The sequence below is a fragment of the Trichoplax adhaerens genome, genomic scaffold (assembly GCF_000150275.1).
Source record: "Trichoplax adhaerens TRIADscaffold_1 genomic scaffold, whole genome shotgun sequence".
Taxonomy (NCBI): Eukaryota; Metazoa; Placozoa; class Uniplacotomia; order Trichoplacea; family Trichoplacidae; genus Trichoplax; species Trichoplax adhaerens.
In genome coordinates, this window is record NW_002060943.1 from 7,993,917 (window position 1) to 8,020,373 (window position 26,457).

Consider the following 26,457-nt stretch of genomic DNA (forward strand, 5'->3'; position numbering starts at 1 on the left):
GCTTTTTAGGAAGTTAAAATATACTTAAAAACTAATGTAAATAATTAGACTCCTCCGATTGAATAAATATTTCTATCAATGAATACTCTGTATATCACGATACATTATTAGAGAGCTAACTTCACGTACTTGGAGATATGTCCTTCATTAAGGAAATAGATCTATAGTTTAAAAGTAACGTATAGTAGCTACTGAATATAGATAAATATATATACGATTGAGTCGTCGCTTGTACTATTAATATCTTTTACAATGACTCGTAGTTTCAAAAGATTTCAATTCTTTTATGACATATTCATATATCATATTTAGACTTTGCTACAATATCGTGTAATAATTGGGTTTTTTGTAATGATTTGTTATGTATGTTAAGCAAGCTTATCGTATTGGGAAGGAATTATGAAATCAAGATGATATATAAATAGATTTATATAGATATAACGATTTTAAGATTTGCTGCGTGATTATGTTAAGTACTGTGAAAGACATCAATTAATATTCTTTATCTTCTCTACATCAATTTAGTACTTTTTTGTAATCATTAATGTAGTTAATAATCTTTCCATGGTGTGACTGCAGTAACAAGGACAACTGATAATTTTCATTTGATTTTCAAGTTTTTCCATTTCAGTCACTTTATCTGTTGATAAATCATTAAAAATGAATAAACTATAAGAAACATTTTGCGAGTCATTATCTATTAGTAATAAGTCTATGAAGAGAGGAGTAGTACTGAAATTATTCTATCTTTTAACCTTTTTTGTACAAAAGACTTATAGTAAAGAAAGACCGCATAATTTACGGTATTAACTTAAATAGGAATATTATATTAATTGAAGAAAGACAAAGATGATTGTGGGAATGATTAGCTTACCTTTTGTAGTTATACCAAGGTATTTAAATTGGCCTGTTAAATCTAACAAGTTGCCGTATTGGAAATCATCTAAAGTTAACAGTTTTAAGTTGAATTTCCTGAAGCTTGCGTTTCCTTTCCATGAATGAATTTCAAATATTTCTGTTTGAGTATTTTGGATAGCTAATTGAACTTTACAGTTGTATTGGGATGGAAAAGAAATATATCTGTAGACGCGATAAATGACCGCTGATGGTGGTGTTTTAGTGGATATAGGTGTAGTTGAAACAGTGGTAGTCGTAGACTGAGGGTCTTTAATTTCTATTGATAATATTATATTGAGCCAAAAAGAATTAAATATTCTATAGTGATTTGCTCTATTCATTCATCAACTTAATGTTTACTTGGTCAAATAGAAATCAGTCAAATTATAGCGAAGTGGGAAAACGTTAAATTAATATATTTTTACCAGAGCAAATCTTGCAGCAATGACCATCTATTATTTTCGGGTTATCACATGGATATATTGTAGGGCAAATTACAGGATTACACGTCACTTTACCATTCTAACCGTGAGATAATTTTCACCATTATTACTAATTTATAGGCCGATAAAGAAAAGAGCATTTTTTTAATCGATACTATACGAACTTGGCAGTGGCAGTCTATACAGTTCATTGGACCAAGAGGAGGTAGAACTGGATGCCAGGTTTGTCCATGTCTCTTCGTTAGACCATCAAATTTACAACCTGAAGATAGCAAGAATAATCAAACTGCGTTATGGATAATAAAATTAATAAGTTAAAATATAATTACAAGATATGATATTAATATTATGGAACACTACTAGTATACAATTAAACAATAATGATGTATCATATCTAGTTCTAACTCTTTTTCGGTTTATCTGTAGTTGCCATTTGCAAACTCGGTTTTGCAGTTTGAAACAAATTTGAGGTTTCATTGCTAGGTACTATAGTTGAATTTGGAGATTCTAGAGAGAACAAAAGGATTCAAGAATTACTCTTTTCTTGCAATAAAGTACTACGATAGTCAATAAAGTAATTTATTTTATTCATTTGTCTAAAAATACGCAGTATATATCTTATCAAAAATGAACTGATTAAGAAATGGAAACAAAATTACCTTCATACGTTGTGACAGAGCTTTTATCGCAAACTGAACAGCAACCACCTGATGAAAATGATGACTGACTATTGCAGTTGAGCTCTGAGCACCGAATTTTTCGACAATTAACTTCACCTTTCTGAAAGGCAATACGGTACCGTTAGCCTTAAACTCTTTTATGAAATTAAAGCCTTCTATACACTTATACTATCATAAATGTATACTATTTTAGAAGAATATTACTTAATGTACTTATGTGGCTAAAATTGTTTACTGACGTTGCAAACACATTCATAACATGGGGAATATCCAAATGGCTGGAAATATGGATGCCAAGGCGAGTTTTTAATATAACTGTTGCCCATATTAGCACATGGACTCATTTCTGTCTCTAAAAGCATAAAAAATGTAATTTAAAGATGTTGTAGGAACAGATACTTATACCAACATTCTATCTATTTCGACGGCAATTGTAAATTGGGTTGGTATGAATCGATCTTTAGACTATAACATTTTTATCGATTATGTTAAATGTGATCAGCAAGATTTTCTCTTACTAAAACTTTCATCTTTACACACTGGACAGCAGGTATTATTATTTTGAATTTGATTTTTGCACTTTAAAATTGGGCATTTTCGAGGAGAACAAAAAACTCCACCACTCTAATTGATATCAAAATACAAATATTTACCAAATTCGCTCTATACTATTTCACTATATCCTTACTCTATGTTATAACTGTGAGTAAGACAAAAACAATATCGTAAATAGGAGCAAGAATACATCTAACATATTCAAATGATTCAGTAGATTTAATAATTTACTTGGATAATTATAGTAATTATTCTTATATCTCGAAAATCTATAATGGAAATTACGATAGTGCAGGACATTTAGGGTAGATTTTGTGATATATAACATAGAGATACTGTAGTAATAGAGCAGTGCATATTGATTTACTAATCATAAGGTTAGTTACTATTACATCTTCAAAATAGAAATATTACTGAAATCATGACAGAGCAATATGTATATACGATTTGCTATTATATTTTGAAGATACTTGCATTATAAAAATCACGATATAGTAATGTATATATAAATTTAATAATTTGTTGCGGGGCTTATTGCTATATTTTGAAGATATTACTGTATAAGAATTAATATAGAGAATTTTACGCTAATTACCAACAAATGCAAAATATTTATTGAATTCACCCCATTACATTTTATTGTAATGTATATCATAATTTTGATCGGAAGTGAAACGGTTATGTAAATAACCCATAAATAAAACTATGTCTATGATACCCATATGTGTAATCTAGTAAGATTAATAATTTACTAGGGGTAGTTATTACTCTATTTTAAGAATATTATAAGAATTGTAATATTTCCAATAGATTAAATGACTTACTAGATAATTTTATCTTGAAAATATTTAAACTACAGAAACTATGATTAATATTGCGTAAGATATGAATGATCATCGCTGTAAATTAGTTCTCTATCGATGGATATATTAAGAATCTTGATAATTTTGGGGTTGAATGATTTACTAGAAAAGCTATTAATGTATATTTGAATATAGGAGTAGTATGATAGATTAGCGCTCATGAATTTAAAAATTTATCAAGACAGTTGTATCCATTTATTTTGGTAGATTGACTGATAATACAAAATAGCGACTGATGCTATTTAATAATACTGATGAAATTCTAACAGTTTAATCGATTTAATAATTAATTGGGATAGGAACTACTCCATTTATTTTTTATTGGAAAATAAGCATTAAAAAATCATAATGGGGTTCATTAATGGTGGTTCCATTAATTAATTATAGTTGCTAATCCTCATACGTATATATGATACAAACTGAATACGACGATATCAATTGCTAATCTAGTCAATAGCAAAATTTATCAGTAAGAAAGCCAAATTACCACTTAGGAAACCTATAAATGAATCTCTCCATTATCGAATTGCCTGCGATATTGATATAAAGAACTGAAACTCAGGAACTAAATTGTGACAACTTTAAATACTTACGATGCAATTGCATTCGATACACTGACGATCACGAGTAGCTGTAGGCAATTTTCTTTTATCTGTAGAAAGCCAACATTGTCCACTGTTATAATCTTTGCCTAAGAAATGGCAAGTGGGTTGTTGGTAGCTGGCAGGTGGAGATGATGTAGCAGCCATGACCTCTGGGTCATCTATGAAATGCGTATAGAATTTACATTAATCATTGCATAATTTTATTTTACAATTATCATACGTTGTGCATATATCATTGCTGCAGCAGATCCTATAATGTATTCTTACATAATTTAGCCGAGAGCAAAAGAGATTTGTCGTAGAAAAAATTATATAAAATCATTCGCCAATATTGTAGAGTATTTTTTTAACGTTATTGTTCTGTTAAGTTCGAGTATATTAAAAATTGATGATAAGATTTATTACAGGATTGTGGCAAAGTAATTAAATAAGCATGTTTTAGATACCTTTATAAATTGGCCATCATCTACTCGTATAACAAATAGTAGAATATTTTTATTCCAAAATCGAATATATCAAGGTATAGAATTATTATATAGAATGTATTGTTAGTGTTATTAAGGAAATATTTGTTTTATGCTTAATTCAAGCAAGGAGGAAATTAATATTAAAAAATCGGTCTCGATGTTTAGGAAGAAAGCTGCAATGGAGTAATTTTAGCCGACACGATCTGAATACATTAAAGCGAGATCCCATGTTAGGGCTTTACGTCGATAAAGTATTACTATAGTCGGATATTTATTACAAGACATAGTTGGTATGATCATAGTTTTAATTTAAAAAGGGGAAAGCCAAGGAATGAAGTTACCACGCAGAATAGCCAACTCATGACCAAGGCTCGTGATTTAAGTGTTATGAGTCTCTTTTAGGGTTCTATATTGACCGAATATTACTACTAGTAGTAAAATACTTTATAGCCGATTAAAATTTCTTACTAATAAATTACATCCAGTACATTTTTTACTCCCATGTAGTGCAATATTAGGATCGTTCTAAAAGGGAAAAAATGATGAATTGACTGCAGGAATTAATGATAGGTGCCATGAAAAATGATCAACTGCTCTATAAAGGCTGTAGCTATAGCAATGCCTGTTTAACGATTGTAGAATGACTATGCTAGCAGTAAGAGGCTTTCATTAAAGATTTTTCAATTTTTCAAGGAACTCATACAATTCTTAAATCCAATAAAGAGTAACGTTAGTAATATTCAATCATCTCAACTGCTTAAATGAAGAGTTTACTATCAAAATTATCGACGACAGTGATTCAAGAATTAGCATCTGCGAAGATTACAGTTTTGATGAGAATAGAATCCCAATCAACTGATATAAGTTTGTTCTCTATGACGTAAATAAATCGACCATAGACTACTACAGTAGTAGAGTATTTTAATTTCAATTTTAGTTTGTCTAGGCTATTTTTAACTTTTGTAGACAATAATATTGAAATTATTTATGAATTTGATAACTAAAGTGAGAGGAAATAAAAATCAAATTCATTAAGAGAAATCACAATAATTGCCGCACTAGGCTACAGCAAAGAAGTAGAAAAGATTTAAACAAACACCAACATATCCATCTTCCGCTGGCTAAACAAAATGGGTGACCTTTTTGATGTATTTATATTTAATCCTGCTAGTCTATCTATCTTGGCATAGGCAGTAGATTTTCAACATTCATAATGAAATCACTGTATTACTTATGGCAAAGTGGTGCAAATAAAAGGACACTGGTGATAGTCGTTGATATGGAAGTTAGCATATTCAATTACCGACAATATCTATTATTAGATTGTATCATTATTGACTTTATGGCTTCGCCTTTATTCTTAACTTAATACCCATAACGTAATTATTTGAGTTGATATTTTATTCTACTATTTTATCTGCCATAAAATTATCAAGACAGGACAGCTAAAGTATTCCTTCCGTATGGTATTAAGGAGAATTTATGCTCAATTCTTTCCCATATTACGCCTAATGAAGAATCTTGTTGTAGCTATTTCTCTGCTCTCCTCTTCCATTTTATGGTTGTACATATCAAAATAATGTTGATTTTCACCGTCTCGACACTACGAACTGGTTGACAACTCAATATGAATTAGCAATTAGAAGTTAGCAATTAGATCAGAAAGCTGTGTGAAAAGGGTAAATTAAGAAATAAGATTCTTAGAATTCAATCGTGTAAGACTCTATAGAGAAGCTGAAGGAATGGGCAAAGAGATTAGAAAGAAGAAAATCAATATAAAGGCAGCCTATAATAACTTTTTGTCAAACGGTGCTAGGATAGATTTATCATACATGAGATGGAAGTGAATAGAGTATAAACTATTAACGTGATCATAATAAAGAGTAAGTTACGATCAATCAATGAGCATATTCGTTTGACTGAGAATAAATGTGGACATAGGATCAAATGAATCCTTTTCCCCTTTTTCTCTTTCTATGTATCTTAACTTCAATGACAGGAAGGTGAATAAAAGTGAATCGAAGAAACTATCCAGTTCATTTAAACACTTAGTCTAATGTAACAACATACATACCTGGACATTGTGGGCAGCAACGGCCTGGTAAGACTGAAGGATTTTGGCATGTTGGCTTTTCGCATTTGTTTTTCAGATCGACACATTCCACTGCTCCATTCTATAGGCATATGAAAGAGATTATAATTAAATCATCTTAAGCTCCCATGAATCTCTCTATTCATAGAGAAATAGCTTATCCAATGGATTAACTAGGGGTGAAAAGGGCATTCTTATTGGATCAGTGATCTAACACGAATGGCCATGATAAAAATATTATTCAATTCCTATGAATTTTTTTCTATCATTGTCGAGGACGATTATATCTATCTTTAACTTCAGCAAAGAATAAATTGAAAAGACGAAATAAGTTAATGAAGTTATTTCAGTGTTAGAAGCAGTAACCATTTGACTACTAAGATTGTCTCCATTCGCTCTTCCATGAACCACTAGAAGAAAACCTATTCTTCTAGTGGTCCATGGCTCTTTTCAATGGCTTGATTTAGGTGATATATGCATATAATTTATTCACAGCAGGGATCAACATGATTTCTGATGAATTTGTGACCCAAAATCAACATGTTATTGTACATTGATTAGCTGCTAGAGGTATAAATCATTTACAGTAGATATTAATTTTTAGGTTCAATGTCGCTTTGGTTTATGGCTTAAAACCGATATCTACACATGTAGCGAATTTTTCGACATTATAATGGAGACATTTTTTAAAAAACTATTTCGAAGTGCAATTTTACAATAGTGCTATCGATAGGAGATTGTATTGATAATCATCTGAAAAGTAATACTTCGTGGAATGATTAAAATTAACTCTGTAATTTGCTTTTAGCTCTATTTGTGTACTTCTAAATATCCTACCGATTTGCATGTACAAAGAATACAGTATGAAATTCCATAAGGTTGGAGGTTAGGATGCCATTGTTGACCGCAGTGATAGCGATCTTTGCCAAATTGGCAGCCACAAGATCTATAAGCTGAATGAGTAAAAATAGAATAGCAAATCGCAATTAGATATCAACTTGGGATAAGTAGCCAATAAATACAGCCATAGCAATAGACTAAGGTAAAAATAATAAAATGTGGGTATACTTTAATCCTACAAAATCAATTTATTTTTGATTGTGGTGCTTAATTAAAGATTAAAAATAAATCGGAATGGGTTTAAAGGATACGAAAGGAGTAAAATTGGAATAGTAGAATAAAATCTAATATGAAAATCCATTCTTTACTCCCTAGGTGTTGAAAAATGGATACGAGATACTATCTTTGATCGTCATGGCGCAAGTTGAGAGAATTTTTTATAGTTATTATAGGCGTGAAAGACTATTAAATCATAGTAGTCACCAATTAACTCTATCAAATGCCAATATTGACCATAATGAAGTTTTTCTAGAACGGATAAACGTTTTTAAATAATATAAAGTAATCCGAGATGAATTTGATATAGGTTAGACTGTACGGTACAGTCATATGTTATCCACATACTGTATAGGCCAAAAATTAATTTTCAAAGAAGTATTTTTCACTAGGTATATGGTATCTAACTATATACTAACGAATAGAAAACTTCTTATTGGACTATTATGACAGTACGGAATGAAATTTCTACACTAAGGACTTTTACAAGACAGATATCAAACAGATATAACTTGTCCTAGGCATTGAAGATCTCATAAACTACAATTCTTTATTTAAACCTTTACTACGCATTTCTATAGCATTAGCTTTATATAAAAAGTGAGGCACTATGGACTTTTTAAGATAGAAAGTGCACTGTATTGCCCAAATATTAAGTAGATAAAACTTATCTTAAGCATTAAAATCCTCATAAACTACATTTCTTTTTTAAACGTTCACTACGCATATCTACAGCATTAGCCCTATATCAAAGAGAGGCATATGACTTTTTCAAGACAGAAAGTGCTTTACATTGCCTAAATATTAAATAGATATAATTTATCTCACGCATTAAAATCTTTATAAAGCTAGAATTCTTTTTAAACGTTTACTACGCATATCTATAACATTAGCCCGGTATGAAAGTTAAGCATATAAATAAGATATACCCGTAGTAAAGTCAGATACTTATACAGTTATGTACGCGTAGGTACTAACCTGATGCCGAAGAGATAGACAGCCAATAAAACAGTATGATGTAGTGATAGTAGCTAGATTTTTTAATTTAGAAATCAAACTTTAGCTCATTCTATAATGTTATGCGTTAATTTCAGTTTTTAAATTTACTATAAATTAATAAAAATATAAAACATGCATGATCACTACATAAATTTAAGTAAGAAAATAGACAAACAGAATTAAAGCTGTTCAAAAAATGATAATATTGGCTAATGGCAATATAAATCGAACATCGAAAACATGAACTATCTATATTAAATCTCTAATTCTTTCCATTCCCTAATATCTTAAAGTACAGCAATTTTCGTTTTAAAAGTTAGCGATATTTTATTCCTATTGCTAACCATCTAGATATTATCTAAGAATGGATTCTTGGATAAGTTATAAGAGGATAAATATCGTAATAAAAATATATACCGTGCTAGCAACATGACGAAAATGCGGAAGAAATGATAGTAGATAGTTTTTAGTAAGATTGTTTCTGTACGTTCAGCAATGATATTTTTGTAAGTTAGATATCATTGATCAATGATGTATATTATTATACTCTTGGTGTACTTTTCAACTATGCCGCAGTTGTTATTACACGTTCAATCTTCAATGGACACGCTTGCTTGTTAATTTCTAAATTAATGGGTAAGAAAATGTAATCGCATGCATTCTTTTTTGTCGCGACGTCAATTTTACACCTTAGTAGACAGAATGACGACAGTGGGTTGTTTGTTGTCGTTCTCTACAAGGTACAGGATAACGAACAATCAATTCTAGTAGAGAGGGGAAAAAGAATAAGAAAATGATATCATTTGTATATCCTTATCGTTTATAACTAACCTACTGCAGCAATAGTTCATCAGTATACCACAGATTAGATATGCTAATAATAACAATTGACGTAGAACTGTTTAGGATACCTTTCATTAATTGATTGAACATGAAAGAGAGTGAATTTAGCCATTGACCAGCAATAACTGCAATTTTAATAAATATATAAATAGACGCTCATACATAGTACACATACAACAAGCAATAAAATACAATCGACCACCTACTAGCACATTTACATTTTCTACAAATTTAATGTGTGTTGATCAGGACAATAATCACCTAGTGGTCAGACATGTTGGCGTTGTTTGACTAAGGTATTAATTTATTTTTTAATTAGTATCAGTTTACTTATTTGCTTAGTGATCTCTTTTTGGGGGGTACTCTGTTTATCAATCTCTGTCTGGACTCCATTAATTTTCGACTGTTAATGACTGTTACTCAGCTAAGACATTTACGGATCACCTCCGTGCAAATAATCGGCTCAGCAGTGGCCACATTCCTAATCACAGTTATAACTTACAAAAACGATCTCCCATGATCTGTTGATGGCTTGCAATAGACTAAGAGGCGATGATCATGATTTTTCAAGATACAATCTAAGCCTATCTAGTATATCGTTGTAACTAATTTATTATTTCAAATCTCAAAAACATTTTATCAGCAAATTATAATAATAAGCAATGGCGAGCACGAGCACAGGATAAAGAAGATAGCATATGCTATTAAACATGGTAGGATTGATTGAATATTCAGATTGTACGTCACTGATTTAAATTGCTTATTATTATGCGCCAATATTATTATTTATGAAGTAATTACTTCTGCACAAATAATGATAAATAAATGCCTTTTATAATCCCTTAATCGATTAAAAAAGCTATTAAAAACATCATTTATATAGATATATTTATATAGTATATATTCGGCTACCTCATTCGTACTTCTAGCTTTGCCTTTATTAATATTCTCTTGCGATAATGATAATAAAAGATATCTATACAATTGACACCATGAAAGATGTCTAATTACAGTAACGACAACAATGAAATTGACTTCCAATAAAACATGCAACTTCTTCGTTCCATGTATCAAGAATAAGAAAGGAAACATCCGTTAAGCAAGTAAATGAGAAAATAAAGCCCAGTACAGCAGAATAAGAAATTTTTCTTTTTCAAAAAAGTTCACTAGCGTATTTATACAGTATAATAGAAAAGAATAGAATAGATTGAAATGTCGCGTGAGATTAATTTGTGTATAAAACAAGCGAATCAGTGAAAGACAAAACAAACAACAGAATAGATATTAACTTGGAAAAATATTGTACATTAAAATGAAATACAAAACTAATTGCCAGCTTATAAAACTTTCATTGACTCATGCGATCACCGAATGTTAGACTGTAGCTTCGTTAACAACATCCTCTTCCGGCACGGCTTTCTATTAACGAATAGATTATGTATATAGATAGTTATAGATGTAATCAATGCAAATGATAAATAATGTGATTAAATTGTGATATTATTACTATCCTATTAACGTACTGAACTATCATAATTAAAGAATTCACGTATAATGCATTATTAATATCAAAATTATTAATTTTGCAATATGTAATAATCATGACTAAAAATAAGGCATACCTCGGCACCTAAAACAACCGTTAGATCTTTGATCATCTCATCATAATTATGAATCATCTGTTCTTGATATTTTCGCTGATCTTCTTTGATAATTTTTCCATTTAATTCTAATGCGTCACCACATAAATTCATAAATAACCTAAAAGCAAAATACATATAATTACATGTTAAAGATCTATATTTCAATATGGAATTAGTATTTCTCAACTAACAAATATCAAAGAACAACATACAATATCGTGCATCATCTACACCATATTATGGCTATAATTAAAAAAATTACCGATAAACCGATTTTAGCTTTTCAACATGATGGCGTGCATAATTATGAACAGTTTTTGGACTTAAAAAAGTCTTCGCATAAGCCATCGGGCCAGCGTTAACCTTTCAAAGATATTATTGTATTAATAACAACACCATTGGAATATAATATTAAATGTATGCGTACAAATCATTATAGAATTGTATCCTTAATGGAATATTTTAAGTATGATAAAAAATAACAATGGCTGTCTCAATTTACGCCAAACTCACTTGGACACTGACGCAACCCTGTAACACTAATTGTAATTTTTTCATATCAGGCGGGTCTCTTATAACCTCATAGAGTTGACTAATCTTATTTTGCATCTCATCGATAGCAACCTGTAATAAGAAACCCATTAGAGTCTACAGTACAGGACTTTTATTGTTTCTACCTTATCATTAGCAATTAATATCTACCTCCACAGGCGTCAGTTCAAATTGTTCTCTTTGGACGACTAATAGACGTTTCTTAATGTATGGGAAGAAGTGCGAAGCTAATAATTTAAGTTAGAAAAAAAGAAGACAATCACTGGAATGCATTTATATCTCGATAATATCGTGTTAGTAAGCGGTCAACAGCATCATAATTAATACCAGAAATAGTCAGCATTAAATTTTTAAAGATAAAGCACTTTTAGTTGTAGTAGTATTACATAGTCCATACTTACTGGTTAAGACTGTTTTTCGTTTGTATTGCTCCGATAGAGCTCCGTGAGTTTTACCACTCAAAGTAAAAGGTGTTTCATACATAAATCGATGTAGATTAGTTGAACGTTCGAATTCAGTTATTCGATTTTCCAGCTCCTCTTCTTCAAAGTAAGGACTAACAAAGGTCACTTGTATATATATTTTTTTTTCATCCAACGTTTTTGTATCAACCTATTGATTGTCGGTAGATAAATTTAAGTATGCATTATAAGTAATCACTGTGATAATTCTGTAATACTGTCAGTTCTTCAATAGTCTTCAAAAAAATAATGGTATAAATTTATGGATTCTATACCTGTCCCGAATCTTGAATAATCGCTACTTCTTTATTAAATCTCTTTCCGTACATTGCACTTAGCCGCTGCGAAATTTCAGATAAGCCTGTAACTTTAGGCTCTTTATAAATATACTCCTTGCCACCATCATCTTCGAATTCCTTAAATTAATTTATTGAAATGAATTCGAAATTTAAAATTGTACCATACTAATCTTAATCATTTTAGTGTTCAATTATAATTTTATAGTAGGTGCATACCTGACCAAAAAATGAAACACGATAATAAGTTCCTAAAAATCGGTTACCGCTAGACATAACTTCTACAATTTTCTTGTAAGCTTCATGTAATTGACCATGAGCATCGGCTAATTGCTGTTTTATAGACAAAAATTAAATTACAGACACATCGATATAAATAATGATCTTAAAAAAATACTAAATACGCAAGTTCTATATATTAATCCTTCCATATACTTTTATCAAAAGCTATATTATTGTTGATCTGTATATCTTAACTCCATGATATGATACAATAAAAATGCAATATGTTCATTGGAAACTGCACATGGCTATTTACTTGAAAATGTCGTTGGCGTTCGTAAATTGGTAATAATAATCGGTAAATTTCAGCAACCAATTCATAACGTTCAGCGATTGTTAATAATTTTACACATTTTTCCATCATTTCAACGTATAAATCCTGCATTGTAGAATTTTTAGCAAAAATATCAAAAACATGTGTCAATTACGAACGCTACATTTCTGATTACCAATAATTAATATGAAGTACGTATTGATCGCAATTCTAATATATACCTCAGTATAGCCAATTACGTCTTCCGCTGCTTTATCTTCTTGTAAATTTTCTTCTTCTACTATATTATTTGAAACTCGAGTAAAAACCCTACAGCTATGATCATAGTTCATTTTTCTTTGCATGTACTCCGCAATAAGCGCAGCAATATGCACTTGACATAAGGCAGCCTATATAAAAGTATGTATTATCAATACAATTTTGCCATTGCTGCTGAAAAAAAATAACTCTTAAAGTATCTACCTCTGATATATTTCCATGACTCTCGTGCGTTAAACACATTTGTTCCAGCCAATACTGACGAAGTTGAGGATTATTAACGTATGATTGAGCTAAACTATATTGAAGTTTTATTAAAAGTTCCGGGTCATCTCTATATTTCTGTAAATAGTAAAATAAATCAGATATCGTTCGATCAATGACTAAAACTTACAGATGCGTATAGACTATAGTAGTTAAAAATACCTGCATTTTATTCATAGCTACTAAAACTGTCCTTAAACGCTTTAACAGGTTGTAGACTTGGCTCGGAAACAGGGTTTGCTAGTAAAAGTAGTTTATTATTAACAACAAGAATTACAATATTAATCTAATAATAAATCTTACTTACTTTCATTCCTTCGTCAGAATTAACTAATGATGATATCTGGTTTAGCGAAGACTTTATTAAACCTTCATCAGTATTCCCAGAAACGCCAGATATGATCCTTGAGATAGCCAGCGTAGCCTAACGTGATATCGATATGATCGTGAAATACGGCAGCGATAGTTAAATCAGAAGTTATAAGCCATAGTGTATAGAATCATACCTGTAAATTCACGCGAACGAAATCCCGCCCAGTATATTCGAAATTGCTTCTCATTAGAAGATATAATATTAAACTAGCCTAATATTATATGAACAAAATTATAAATTAAACTACAGTTTTGGTGAAGTAAAGAGAGCTAATAGTCATTAAATGTTCAAATAGTACCTGTTGTCTAACGGTAGATAACTTTGATTTACAACACTGTAAAATCTATTAAATCAAACAATATCGTGATTAAAGAACATGTGTACGAGTTGTAATAAAAACTTGAAGCACTAATTAATGTGTACCTCATAGCATAATGTGGCACAAAACGACGACGTCCCACGAAATAAAACGACAGGAAACTAAGCGGATATGGTCATCAATAAGTAAATTGAGCTATTTGCATAATGAATCACCTGTTTTACCCAAAATTCTAGTGAAATTCTACTCTTACCTTGTTTATAAACGATCTAATAGCAGCAAAAACATGTTCTAGCAGAAATTCCGATTGACCAATTTGCAAGAATAGTACTAAAAGGCTGGATACCTATGACATAGCAGTGGATAATATAATCGATTAATTTATGCAATTGAAATACCTATACACTTAAATATGATAAAGTGTTCAGTGAATACATACTGCGTAACAATTTAACGACTTACTTTTCTCATAAGAACATTATCTCCATTATCTTGTTCCAGTTGTGTCTAAGTTAATGCAAGAAATAGAGCAATAGTTTGCTTTTAAAAATCTTAAAGTTATCTGAATTCGTTTTGCTATATGATAAAATGTAATGTACTTTGAAGTGGATACAAAACGCCTCCAACACACTCAAAACAACAAAGCCGATTTCATTTGCCATATTTCCTTCTAAAATGGTACGAGTGAGAATGGCTTTCTCTGCTTTCGCAAGTCCACTGCCTAAAATTTTTTGATAATCAAAATAGAATTACATGTACCGTCCAAATTTTATCAAGTGAGTTGTTAGTAGATAAGATAAAGTGGTTACTAACTTTTGACTTCCTTCTGGTTACTAATAAGTGATTGACGCTGGGCACGCTGTTCTCCTAAAAGAGAATAGATCTCTAAAATTGAGCCATTTGAATGTAAAGCCTTAATGAATACATTCAATAATCAAACTGGATCAAATGCTACCATTAGCATTATTACCTCGATAGTGAGACGTGGAACGGCTACTTCCTATGGTCGCATAGGCTTGTTCGAGAGCTGCCTTAGCTTGATTTACTTTCAGGCTATAAGATTAATTACAGGTATTAGTTGAATTGGAAATCATTTCAGCAGCACATTGACTATCTAACCTAGTATCAGACGCAGATTTCCTTCCCACATATCGAAAACAGGACACCGTTGCACTAAAACAAAAGATACAGTTATAGTATTTTAATAGATTGTATACTATCTAAAAACATAAATTGCGGTTCGATTAAAATTACCCTAAGATATCGAAAAAGGCTAATAACTGTGAGAAATTGTTAAGTCCTTTCTCTGCTATTATTTCCCACTGTCCAGCAGGATGCTTAGAGGCGAATGCCATGGCACTTCTCCACCAAGTAAATAGGCAACCTGCCAATCAAGTCGTACAAAATGTTTAAATAATTCCCCTTTTATTATACGATAAAGTCTGAAATAAGCCTACCATCATCTAAATTTCTAAGGACGTATATAAAACAGATCAATATATCTTTCGTCTCCCTTTCATCAAAATGACCAGGAAACTGTTTGAAATCTGTTGCAATAGCTATAGATGTTCTCAATGAATTATATCTTTTCGCGAATGTTCTTTCTTGCGCAGTTGCATCCTATTGTTATTAAATTTAATAAGTATTGTAAATACCGCGTTTATCCATTTAGTAACTGTAATTAAGTAAGTAAAGAAGTAAAATATTTAAATGTGAATGTTATCAATATTAATTACAGATGATGAAACACTCCTCATTGGTGCACTTTTATTAAGTGATGTCGAACTTGACGATAAATCCTTTGATAGTCCATCATCAATTTGTACTGGAATAACTGGTATCGCTGTACCGGAAAAGCTTTTATTATGTGTAGCATATCGATCAAAGACACTTGTGTTAGCGGTACTTCCATTAGTATTGGTTGTAGTAGTGCCACGACCAATTGAAGTCAGTGACTGACATGAGCTGGATGGTGCCATACTTCCTATATCATCAGAAGGGAAAGGAGACACCGGAGCTGAATCGGGCGGAATCACAGCTTTACTTGCTTTAATTTTATGCGAGTTTTGGAAAACAATCGAAAAGAAACGAACATAGAGCATTGCAATTCTTGCTTGGCATATCTAGAATAAAAAATATAATAAGAAATGCTAAAATTTAAGCATACATGTATAATACAAATTTTAATTTAATAGAACGAAAATAGCAATAAAAAAGTGACCGAATGGTAAAACATCTTACCTTATCATTATATCGGTCATCTAGGTCATGCTTTATTAATAAGTTACGCAAAACTTTTAAGGCATGTTTCCTAACATTGGAATCATGCTGTTGCATTGCAGTTTGAACCTATATCGAGTGTAAAGAGATTCAAAAGACGTCAATGGTAAATGTAATATTCCAGATATTTATGCAATATTTTAAATTTAACCTCTTTCAAAAGGAGACCAACTAAAGGATGCTTTTTATGAAAATCATCTGTTAGGTCGAAGGTTGCTGGAGCTACGTAAGAAATGTTAAAAAATTAATAACATTCGATATTAATTTAGTTTAAATGATGTATAACAGTATACGAGTGTATGAAATTTTTTACGTTTTTCTTCATAAGGTAAATTCAACGGAATATAGTGTTCATGGCTACAGATAATTTGAAGAAAATCAAATTTCATTCTCATAGTTTTCTGAAAAAGAGCGAAAATATTAGTATTCAATAGCGCTGAGATATAATAGACCGCAAAATATAAAAGGCAAATTGAAAATTTACTAACAGAATGATCACCACACTTTAGATTTTCGGTGTAAAACTTAATAATTTTTAGTAAGAATCCTCGATTCATGTATGTCATACAATTCTATGTAAGTACAGTGTAAATCTTTAGTAAGAATACATGATATGATGAAAGTCAAGTACATCCAAGGAATATTTACCTTAAGGAAATGACCCAAATTTTGATTGGCATTCTTTGAAAAGAAAAAGATAAAAAATGAATACATCAAACATCCTCTAGGATTACATTTTTATATACTGTACTTTAGAAATTACCGTGGCTGGAGCATCATCAGCTTTATTCCTGATTTGCTTTAACATCGCAACAATTAATTCTTCTAAATCATTAAGATAGTGATCGCTATATCGAAATATCCGATTAGCCTACGAAAACAGAAATAGACCGTAGGTTCAACAATAGCTTTTTTAATTAAAGACTTTCAGGGAAACATTTATGTCGATGTCTATACCTTCAATTTGCCAGTCTGGACTAGGTACTGAGCCATACTTTTTACCATAATATCGAAAAAGAACCACGAATACTAATTGGGAGTATAGAGTTAAAGCGTTAGCAAGAAGTTATGTGCAAAATTATGCGCATTTATTCTCAGAAATATAATGAAATAGGTTGGATATATTACAAGATTACATTCAAAAGCTTGCTGGATAATGCAGGATCGATATTTGGCCTGCCTTCAAAAATTACTATCATATTCCGAACCAATTCTTCATGCACAGTGTTTTGGATGCCATGTCCGAGATCAGCAACAAACACATACTATGTTGATGATAATACAAACAGCGTTATAAAGGCCAAATTAAACGTGTAAAAAAAGTAATTATTTGACTAATTACATCAATCAAGCTTCAAGATAATAACTATCATATTACCTTTACATACGAGTTCAAGAGTTCAGTTCTACCAGCAGAATGAAGCTTAAATGCCATGTAAATTAGGACACTACGATCATAATAGCAATAATAATGCTATCAATTAATAAAATCATATTTTCTGTCCTGTTTTAATTCAGTTGATCAAAGCGCAGTCAATTATCCCAAGTCACCTTAAAGCCGTTACAGATACATCAGCATTTTGATATCTGCGAAGAACTCGAAAAAGGTGGTTTGACAAAACCGGAAGGAACGGTATTAGAGTGTTCAATTCCACAGCATGTAAGGCCTATTTCCATATAAAAATATTCATTTGCCAATACTGGGTAATTAGCACAATTTTTAGCTAGTACAGCCATCATACATCAAAACCTACTTTCATCAGCTGAATAATTTCGACGTTGCTAAGTGTTGATGCATTAGATTGCTGATAATTTGAGAAAAACTTCTGAAAATGTGGATCCTATTATAAAAGAGAAAATATCTAAGTCTTTAAGTCCGGTTTAGTACCGCATAAAATTTTAAATCTAAACATTACCTGAGAGTAAATAGTTGATTTTAAGGAAGTGGACACTTTGAGTAGGGGTCTTCCACCATCTACCCATTCCATTTCCTGCGGCCCAGAGAACTATAGGAATTAAAAGTAAAAATAAATTTGACGTCCTAATATCATAGAAGACAAGAAAAAAGTAGGCACTTTAGGAGATACATATTCCTACTTACTCCTCTTTTCAAGCCAAGTGATTGACTAGATAAATAACCAGGAGATATCTTTTTGGCTACAGGAAGAGAATGCTCATTTCCAATAATTCTATATAAACAAAAAGGCAATTGTATTAACCGCTATAGGTGATGCAATAAGTAACGTAATAATTACATGCTGGCGAAACAAACCTTCCATCCTGTAATATAGGTAACCAAGCATAACCAACTAGGAAAAGATAAATTATCATTTAATTTAAATTACTATTTGTTTATAAATAAAGTAAAAGAATTGATAATACCATTTGATGCCACCCTATACTTTTCGTTATTTTTCGATTGTTCAACACTTATGTGTGACAACTTAAATAACAAGTGATGCCTTGAATGCAGTTGTACAGGCAATGCAATTTTTATCTATAGTACATATATTAGGTATTTCATTTAATTAATGGATTATCATTACAAGATAACATATATCATAAATAGAATCTTGACAATGATTTTACCGAGCAATTAAAAGAAGGGCTAGTATTATGATATAACACTGGACAGGTTATACTTGAGACAAATTCGGCTTGCATTCCTTCTCCGTAGATACACTAATATTGAATTTTAAATAATGAATAACAAAGTTTTTTGATTTCTTAACAAAGAAATATTATTGTGTATAACAATCGCAACATATTCCATCAATATTCTCACGAACCTTTAAAGCAGATGCTTGTACATCGTCAGAATCATAAAATGAAACTGTCCATGCAAGATTACGGGCCTGAAATAAAAACAAATGTTTTGCGTAACTCAACTTTTTAACACATCTTAACGTAATAGCGTTACTCAATTTAGGCATTGCCTTACCCTCGCAAATGTTTTCTGCCCATCGAACCTTATTGTAATCGGATACACATACAAATTGTTATAGTAGGATAAGTGAGGCTGGAGTGCTTTCGGGTTTGCTGTAAGAAATTCATCAACTTCCCTGATAACAGGGGTTGGTAAGGAGCTATCTTGACTTTTGAAAGGTTTGATTGGTTGAATAGAAGGTGTCACGCAATCTTTTAAAATATATGAAAAATGCATAACTTTTACAAGAGGTCTCGGGGTTGTATTTAATTTATAAATGTTATTGCGATAGCTAATAGTTTTCATAGCTAGAATAAATTATTAACTCATACTTTCAGGCTGGTCAGCTCCTAGCGACTCTAGAACTGCTACAAAGTGTCCAGGGATGGTAGGAAGTTTAATCTTATTAGAATCCGCTAAAAATTTTAATAAATCTTCATCGCTAAGCTTGCCAGAATCTTGCTTAAAGATAGGTGAAAACTCTTGTGGGTCTAATTCTCCGTTAGTATTTTTGAAGACTGGCTTATATGCCCAACCAAATGGCATGCGATAATTGCCTAAGCGACCACAAATTGAAGTGACTTGTTTATGCACTCTTTGAGCAATCTAATATAAAAATACAAAATAACATAGGAACAATATAACTTTATTAATAAATGCGATAGTAGTTACGTTATTGTATTATACGTTGGTAAATATGTAAGCATATATGGAAGATAATACAATTACCTTTGGATTGTCAGCGCCTTTAATATACGGCTCAACACAAGCAGATATACTTCCTTGCAAAACTTTCTCTATACGAACGACCATATAGACATGAGTGCTCGGGCAGGTCACGGAAAATACAGCCTGTTGATACCATTTCAATAACATATAGTTTTTTATGAACAACTTACTTTTAAAAGTTACATGTGTAAAATCTAATACATAATATTGTATAATATATTTAGTAGAAAAATTAAAAATTTAATCTATTTACTTCTTGTTTATAAGTATAGGCACGATTATCGAATACCGCCATATGATTTCTGTTTATGCCACCAGAATTATTTCCACTAGTAGTACCATCTATTACTTCCTCTCCTTCATTAGAAAATCTCGCTTCACCCTCTGGCAGATTGTCACGGATAATGGAATGATTTAAATCGAAATGAATATCTTCCGATATCTTTAAGTTATCTTGCACATTATATAGTGCAACACTAATGAAAAATGGTTCAACCTAATTCATCAATTGAAGCAGAGCAATAAAGAATGCAAAACATTATTTAAAAAAATCCAGTTATGCTTCTTTAGAATAGCAAACTATGATAACAAAGTAATACAGTATACTAACATTAGATACAACGTTTTCTATATTCATATTCAGACGAAAGAGTAATTCTTTGGGACGTAGTATAAATCTAGTTCCTAATTGCTCGATAAAAGACACGGCTTCCGGTAAGCCTTCATCTTGGGCAAATTTTTCTGCACTCTAATTTAAATAAAAGTCTATTGTTATATTTCGTTCTTAAAAATATCTACCATCGATAAGTATAAAAACTTCATCCAATATGGTGCATACTTCAAGATCGGGATAAATAGAAAATAACTTTCTATTACTTTCGGTCCGCTTCAGGGCATTTTGAAAATCAATTTCTTTCGCATACTACGATAATTATAATTACAGCATTAGCAAATAATAACATAAATAGACTCGAATATTACTAACATTTTATCGAATTAATACATATGAATACAGTAATAATATTAACCGATAAGTACTTTATATTTAATTAAATTACTACTTACCTTTATTAAATCTGGACAGCGACTATGAAGTAGGCTATCTCTCAAACTACTATATCGTTGGGTATTGGCTATGTAACATTTTTAATATTGATTATGTGGTTAGATCAATAGTTTTAAAATTAAATTGCTATTTTCGAGTGAATATGTAAAATTTACTTACAGTATCTATGCAGAATAATAAGCATTACTGACAGTTCTATCAATTAAATTTTAATATTTTAGAATATTTACATCATTATAGTATATTATTACACTTACGTTGTTTGTCTGAATTTTCTTCGATAAATTTTTCTGAACCTAGGGCCTTGCATAAAGTGTCGTACCATTGATCTCTTTCGGCTAGTGAATCAGCTATGAGCCCATAAGTCATATCTGGCAGTTGTAAACTAAATCCAAACTGTCTAGTATCATATGTAAACTGTAAGAGAAAAAATATACAGAACATGCTAAGAATCATCCGATCAAAAGTGCACATTGTAACACTCCAATAATACCACGGCGTATATATCAGAGCTAAAATTCTACTATACCGTATATAACGTATTAGATCACTACGTGAACATGGCTACTGATAAGATTTACAGCTATCGCTAACCTTTGCTAGACGAGTTGATTCAGGCAGTAAAATAGACCCAGACGCTAAATGACTTTCACGACCCTATAAAATAAAAGAGAAACAATTTTAAATTAATACTTCAGTTGAATTCATTAGGTAGGAACTTGGTTTTAAAGTTATGAATATTTAATTAGATTTAGTTTATGGGCTATTTAATTACTTTAAAATATTCGATAATGTAGCTGCTATCGGTACTAGTTTTTAAAAAGAACCACATTCTTCGGTTAGACTATAATAGAAAAAGTATAAAGGATTAGATATAAAAGTCAGAATACAGTATAATTAAATTTTATCAAACGTTTACGATGATACAAAATTGAGGTCGGTAATTACTAAATGAACTGTTTATAGGCTAATATTTACACCCCTATACCTTTAATGTCACTGATGTGTCGTTAGAGTTCGGTGCAATAGTTAAATATCCCTTCATAGAGACAAGTTCTTTTGGTAGTTTAACTTGAATACCCTATTTATAGCCAGAAAATGTTGCATTTAAATCATATTACTTCTATACCATATCATTAGTCCATTGGGATCTAAGCAGTTTCCGAATAGATATCTAACTTTACAAATATAATTATACGTCACAACAGTATCAATAACCTCTTCCACGATTATACTATCAATTTCATCGTCCATTATATCAATTTCGAATTTTTGTTCACGTAAAGTATCCCGATTTCGTAAAATTCTATTTAAAAATAATATAAGATAGTCAATAACTATATTATCAATGACACCGCATGAGGCATTTATTTGGAGATTTCTTAATGGTTTTGTAATTTGCTATAACTTGTATGTTATATGTAATTGACTGAAGTGTAGTGGTAGGTCTAATTAACGTATGGTACAACTTTCGTTTCGATTAAAGTTGCTCTGACAATAATATTGATCAATTTTAAAACTTAAAGTAGATTATTAAGCTTTACCATAAATAAATGCAGTTGAAAATTTCTTGGTACGTTACTCAATTAATTAAGGAGGTAAAAAATATTAAACTGTTGGTTCAATAAATAATGCATCTTATGAAGCATTATAAAACACCCTTATTTTAGCCGGATTGGATATACTGTAGAGCAATGATATAACATGTTGCCATGAAAGAATAATGACCGGTGTGTATACTCGTATAGTATATATATCATCCCTTGGATCTACTCACGTTTGTTGCTACAGTTGTGATGTAATAATAATAATGCAATACGAATTGCTAATACAAAAATATGTAACAGCATTGTAGTCTAGAGCAATTAATGTTAGTATGTCAGTATTAATAAGGGTGTACATAGTATGTTGGCAGTGGAGAGCTGAACTCATTCGTAAAAGAAAAAGTTAATGCCAACACATTGGAGTAATTACTGTAAATCGCTAGTAATTTCAAACGCTCTTTGTAATCCTAATAAATCGAACAATCATCCTGGTATTTAGACAATATTAGATAATAATTATTATTAAGTTGATGAATAGCATGACGATAAGATAATTTTGTGAAAGATTTTAAATAAAATAGTCTGTTATAAAACTGATACTGGAACGAAGTGGAATAGTTTATGTGCTTTAATCAATCATTTAGGGTGGAAAATTTAGATAAATTATGGAACTACTGAGGAGTACTTTTACTATTTTATAATGTTTAAACATTGTCTAATATAGCATTATTTCAGAGAGGTTTAATTTACGAATTTTAAAAGTTAGAATTGGTTCTAGAAAATCCTGTAGATAATATCTTCGTATCGACGGTAACTGTAACGCGAAGTTAAAAGGTACATACAGTACATCTTATTATTATTATGTTATATTTTGGGATATACATAAGTACAGTGCCTAACATTACGATAGAGATGTAGTTATAGCCAAGCATTTAGTTTACAAATAATAGGGCGCCTGGTCAGTTAATGCATTTTATTACCGTGTAGCAACTTGTATAGTAAACTGGAATAAAAACAACTTGTAAAAGTGAGTTACCTTGTGATATTAACAAAAGATTACCGAGAATAATTAGTAAAATTATTTCAATATAGTGCTAAACCACGGCTAGCGTTGCTATACCGGCAATAAGAATACTATCGAGTTGCATGTAAGCCAGCGCTAATGGCCATGTTTGCTATTATAGGTAATTTTGTGCGCGTACACTAGATTATTATCATTTTAAATTTAAACCACAAACTGTCTTGATAAATTAAATATTAAACGTATACAATATCTTTTTTAATGTTCTTTAATAACAGCTATTATAAAAGGACTTTGCGTATGGCTATTTCGAAATGGATATTACGGTATTCCTATAATATTTCAAGATTATCTCTATTGTAGTCCAATTTTTTTAATAATAATGTGGATTATCCATTTCTACAGTGGAGGGCAAACAACTTTAACAGTATTTGATTATTTCCTCCGTATTTCCGTAGTCACAGTATTTTAGCAAGAAAGCTTTGACTGTACGCGTAGTGAAAAAACAATTCATAGCATAGCAATTATATACTACTGTACTTATCCTATTCAATTAATTTGATCAAAAATTGCACGACATGTACATTATACACACATGTTTTTTGCGGGGGGGGGGGGGAGAAAATTTCTTACGACCGTTCACTTATTTGTGTTACAATATTCATTATTCACTGTATTGTACTTACGTAGTAGGCAATTTCGTAAAATTGCCCGAATATTCATTGTACTTGGTTCTGATGATATTCCAATCGACGGTATAGGATCGTAGTGTCTAGCCATGTTGAATAGTATTGATGTAAATTTTCATTATATCGATGGTAGAACAATAAAATGCATAATAAAGTCAGATGTAGGAATGTACAGTATAGTATAGAACCTATTTGATACCAATTATGTCTTGTTGTAAAATTGAAATACAACTATTGCAATTTAATTGGGTAAAATGATACGAAAGAAGAAAAACAGGATCAGACCTCTCGAACGAAGGCATTGGTAGCTTCACTAAGAGCATTAGAAGGTACAGTACTGCGGATAGTTCGTAGCTGTCTGGATTTGGTTGCAGCCTGAAGATACAATAATATCGCTATATCAAATCACACACACATACCAAAAATGATAGGTTAAAGGAAGGAAGAAAGAAAAACACTGGTTATCATCATGACGATGAAATGATAGTAGCTACGTCATTGTAACTGTACAGTATTGATGATCACCATTAATAGCCACTGTTAATACTTTTTCCCTGTCTGTCTCTCTCTTTACTGTCTGGACGACTAACTACTACTACTAATTAATATTACAATCATTGTCATCATGCATAGGGAAGAGTAGAAAAGTACAGAAGATGAAGAAAATGCATTGATTGATCCAATAAAGCATTGGAACATGATTATTGAAGAAATAGCATATAAAAAAAGGTTGTTTATTTTAAAGCGGTCGCCACCCAGTGTCAAAAAGGCATGATAATAAATAATAATAATAATGTAGTTGATCAGGTCAAGTTATTACATGTTGGTGGCCAATGGCTGAATAAATTACTTGAAAAAGTAAATGGATTTGACAAGGAACTAGTCAATGCTTACGCTAGTTGTGTTACATTGGACTGTAATGTCAATAGCATTCTCCTTACCGAGACATCATCTACTGGAAAATTGAGCATAAATTGTAGCGGATCATGCGAGTGATGGTCAGTATTGCTACTGATTTCCTTTTCGTAATCGAGAGGATAGGAGAGTTGGCGAAGGCGCACTAACTAAAGGTAGTTGAAAAGAAAGCAAAAGTTTTAATAGTTCCCATTAGGGAGGAAAAAAAAAACAACAGTCATCGATCATGTTGAGAGCATTGTGATCCTTTCTACTCTCTATTTTCTTCACGCTATAGGAAAGAATTGATTTTTACAAGTATCCATAAGTAGAGTTGCCTCAAAAGTGAAATGGCACACATACCAGTCGGTCATCTTTGCCTTTATTTGAATCAGCACCACCACGATGGTCAATACTAATCGATGATCGGGAGATTTTAGCAGCTGCCATCTTCTCCAATATAACTTGAAATTGGAATTCCTCTTAAAGACTAGAGAGATGTAATAGACAAGGAGAAAAGTAGATTGCAACTATCATCGATGAAAGTCAAAGCTGCATGACAACTTTTTCCAGGCTTATGCAAGTCTCTCTCACTACAGGCGTTTCCACTTGGCTTTTGAAGCACGGGCGATAGTAGATGTCGTCGATTCCCAGTTGACGTCAGTCAATTCCACTACAACTCAATTGTAGTTCCGTACTGTACCCTGCTGGGGCTTGAAGTAGTGGCTTCACTCTTCACGTGTATGTCCATCTGTCTGTCAGAAGATCGACCGTCAGCAAGAGAGATCGCAAAATTCTGCCAAAATGTCCACCATCCTGTCCAGTAGAGGGTAGAGTATGCAATTAACTGTAATGTACGGGGGGGGCAGTCTACTTGCACACCATGGTCAAGCTTTAGCATTTCAGTATGAAAGTTGGCGTACAGTACTGTAGCATACAGTACAGTATTTACCATGCCCGACCGCTGTTTACATTACCGTACAGTACAGTATTGATCACTGCATCATCATACGGAATCATTTTTCA

General features: G+C 31.4%; 3 protein-coding genes across 3 annotated transcripts; all 3 read right to left on the reverse strand.

The window, feature by feature from the left end:
• Positions 1 to 521: 521 nt before the first annotated feature.
• TRIADDRAFT_52199 (uncharacterized protein) lies at positions 522 to 10,078 on the reverse strand (the record flags this gene model as incomplete). The annotated part of the gene is made up of 13 exons (XM_002108785.1): positions 522 to 640; positions 875 to 1,174; positions 1,323 to 1,419; positions 1,505 to 1,602; positions 1,746 to 1,847; positions 2,000 to 2,120; positions 2,260 to 2,372; positions 2,539 to 2,644; positions 4,032 to 4,201; positions 6,585 to 6,684; positions 7,440 to 7,555; positions 9,629 to 9,685; positions 10,063 to 10,078. 13 exons carry the CDS (start codon positions 10,076 to 10,078, stop codon positions 522 to 524), a joined length of 1,515 nt encoding a protein of 504 aa, XP_002108821.1.
• A 1,059-nt stretch (positions 10,079 to 11,137) lies between these two features.
• Positions 11,138 to 14,986, reverse strand: TRIADDRAFT_18599 (uncharacterized protein; the record flags this gene model as incomplete). The annotated part of the gene is made up of 18 exons (XM_002108786.1): positions 11,138 to 11,321; positions 11,466 to 11,566; positions 11,717 to 11,827; positions 11,906 to 11,982; positions 12,157 to 12,367; positions 12,492 to 12,632; positions 12,732 to 12,845; positions 13,051 to 13,173; positions 13,290 to 13,457; positions 13,531 to 13,668; positions 13,753 to 13,830; positions 13,898 to 14,014; positions 14,097 to 14,174; positions 14,262 to 14,306; positions 14,387 to 14,443; positions 14,536 to 14,628; positions 14,745 to 14,789; positions 14,882 to 14,986. Coding segments are annotated over 18 exons (1,986 nt in total), but the record flags the coding sequence as incomplete, so codon positions are not given.
• Positions 14,987 to 15,988: 1,002 nt separating this feature from the next.
• TRIADDRAFT_52201 (uncharacterized protein) lies at positions 15,989 to 25,881 on the reverse strand (the record flags this gene model as incomplete). Its single annotated transcript, XM_002108787.1, has 31 exons — positions 15,989 to 16,405; positions 16,524 to 16,631; positions 16,714 to 16,784; positions 16,876 to 16,963; positions 17,211 to 17,243; positions 17,326 to 17,433; positions 17,520 to 17,591; positions 17,941 to 18,010; positions 18,114 to 18,229; positions 18,317 to 18,403; positions 18,479 to 18,568; positions 18,664 to 18,751; positions 18,835 to 18,871; positions 19,205 to 19,244; positions 19,352 to 19,417; positions 19,504 to 19,700; positions 19,821 to 20,094; positions 20,218 to 20,340; positions 20,471 to 20,713; positions 20,828 to 20,965; positions 21,056 to 21,139; positions 21,283 to 21,350; positions 21,541 to 21,700; positions 21,878 to 21,940; positions 22,059 to 22,127; positions 22,272 to 22,364; positions 22,502 to 22,589; positions 24,535 to 24,620; positions 24,823 to 24,912; positions 25,479 to 25,601; positions 25,795 to 25,881. 31 exons carry the CDS (start codon positions 25,879 to 25,881, stop codon positions 15,989 to 15,991), a joined length of 3,477 nt encoding a protein of 1,158 aa, XP_002108823.1.
• Between the last annotated feature and the right edge of the window lie 576 nt (positions 25,882 to 26,457).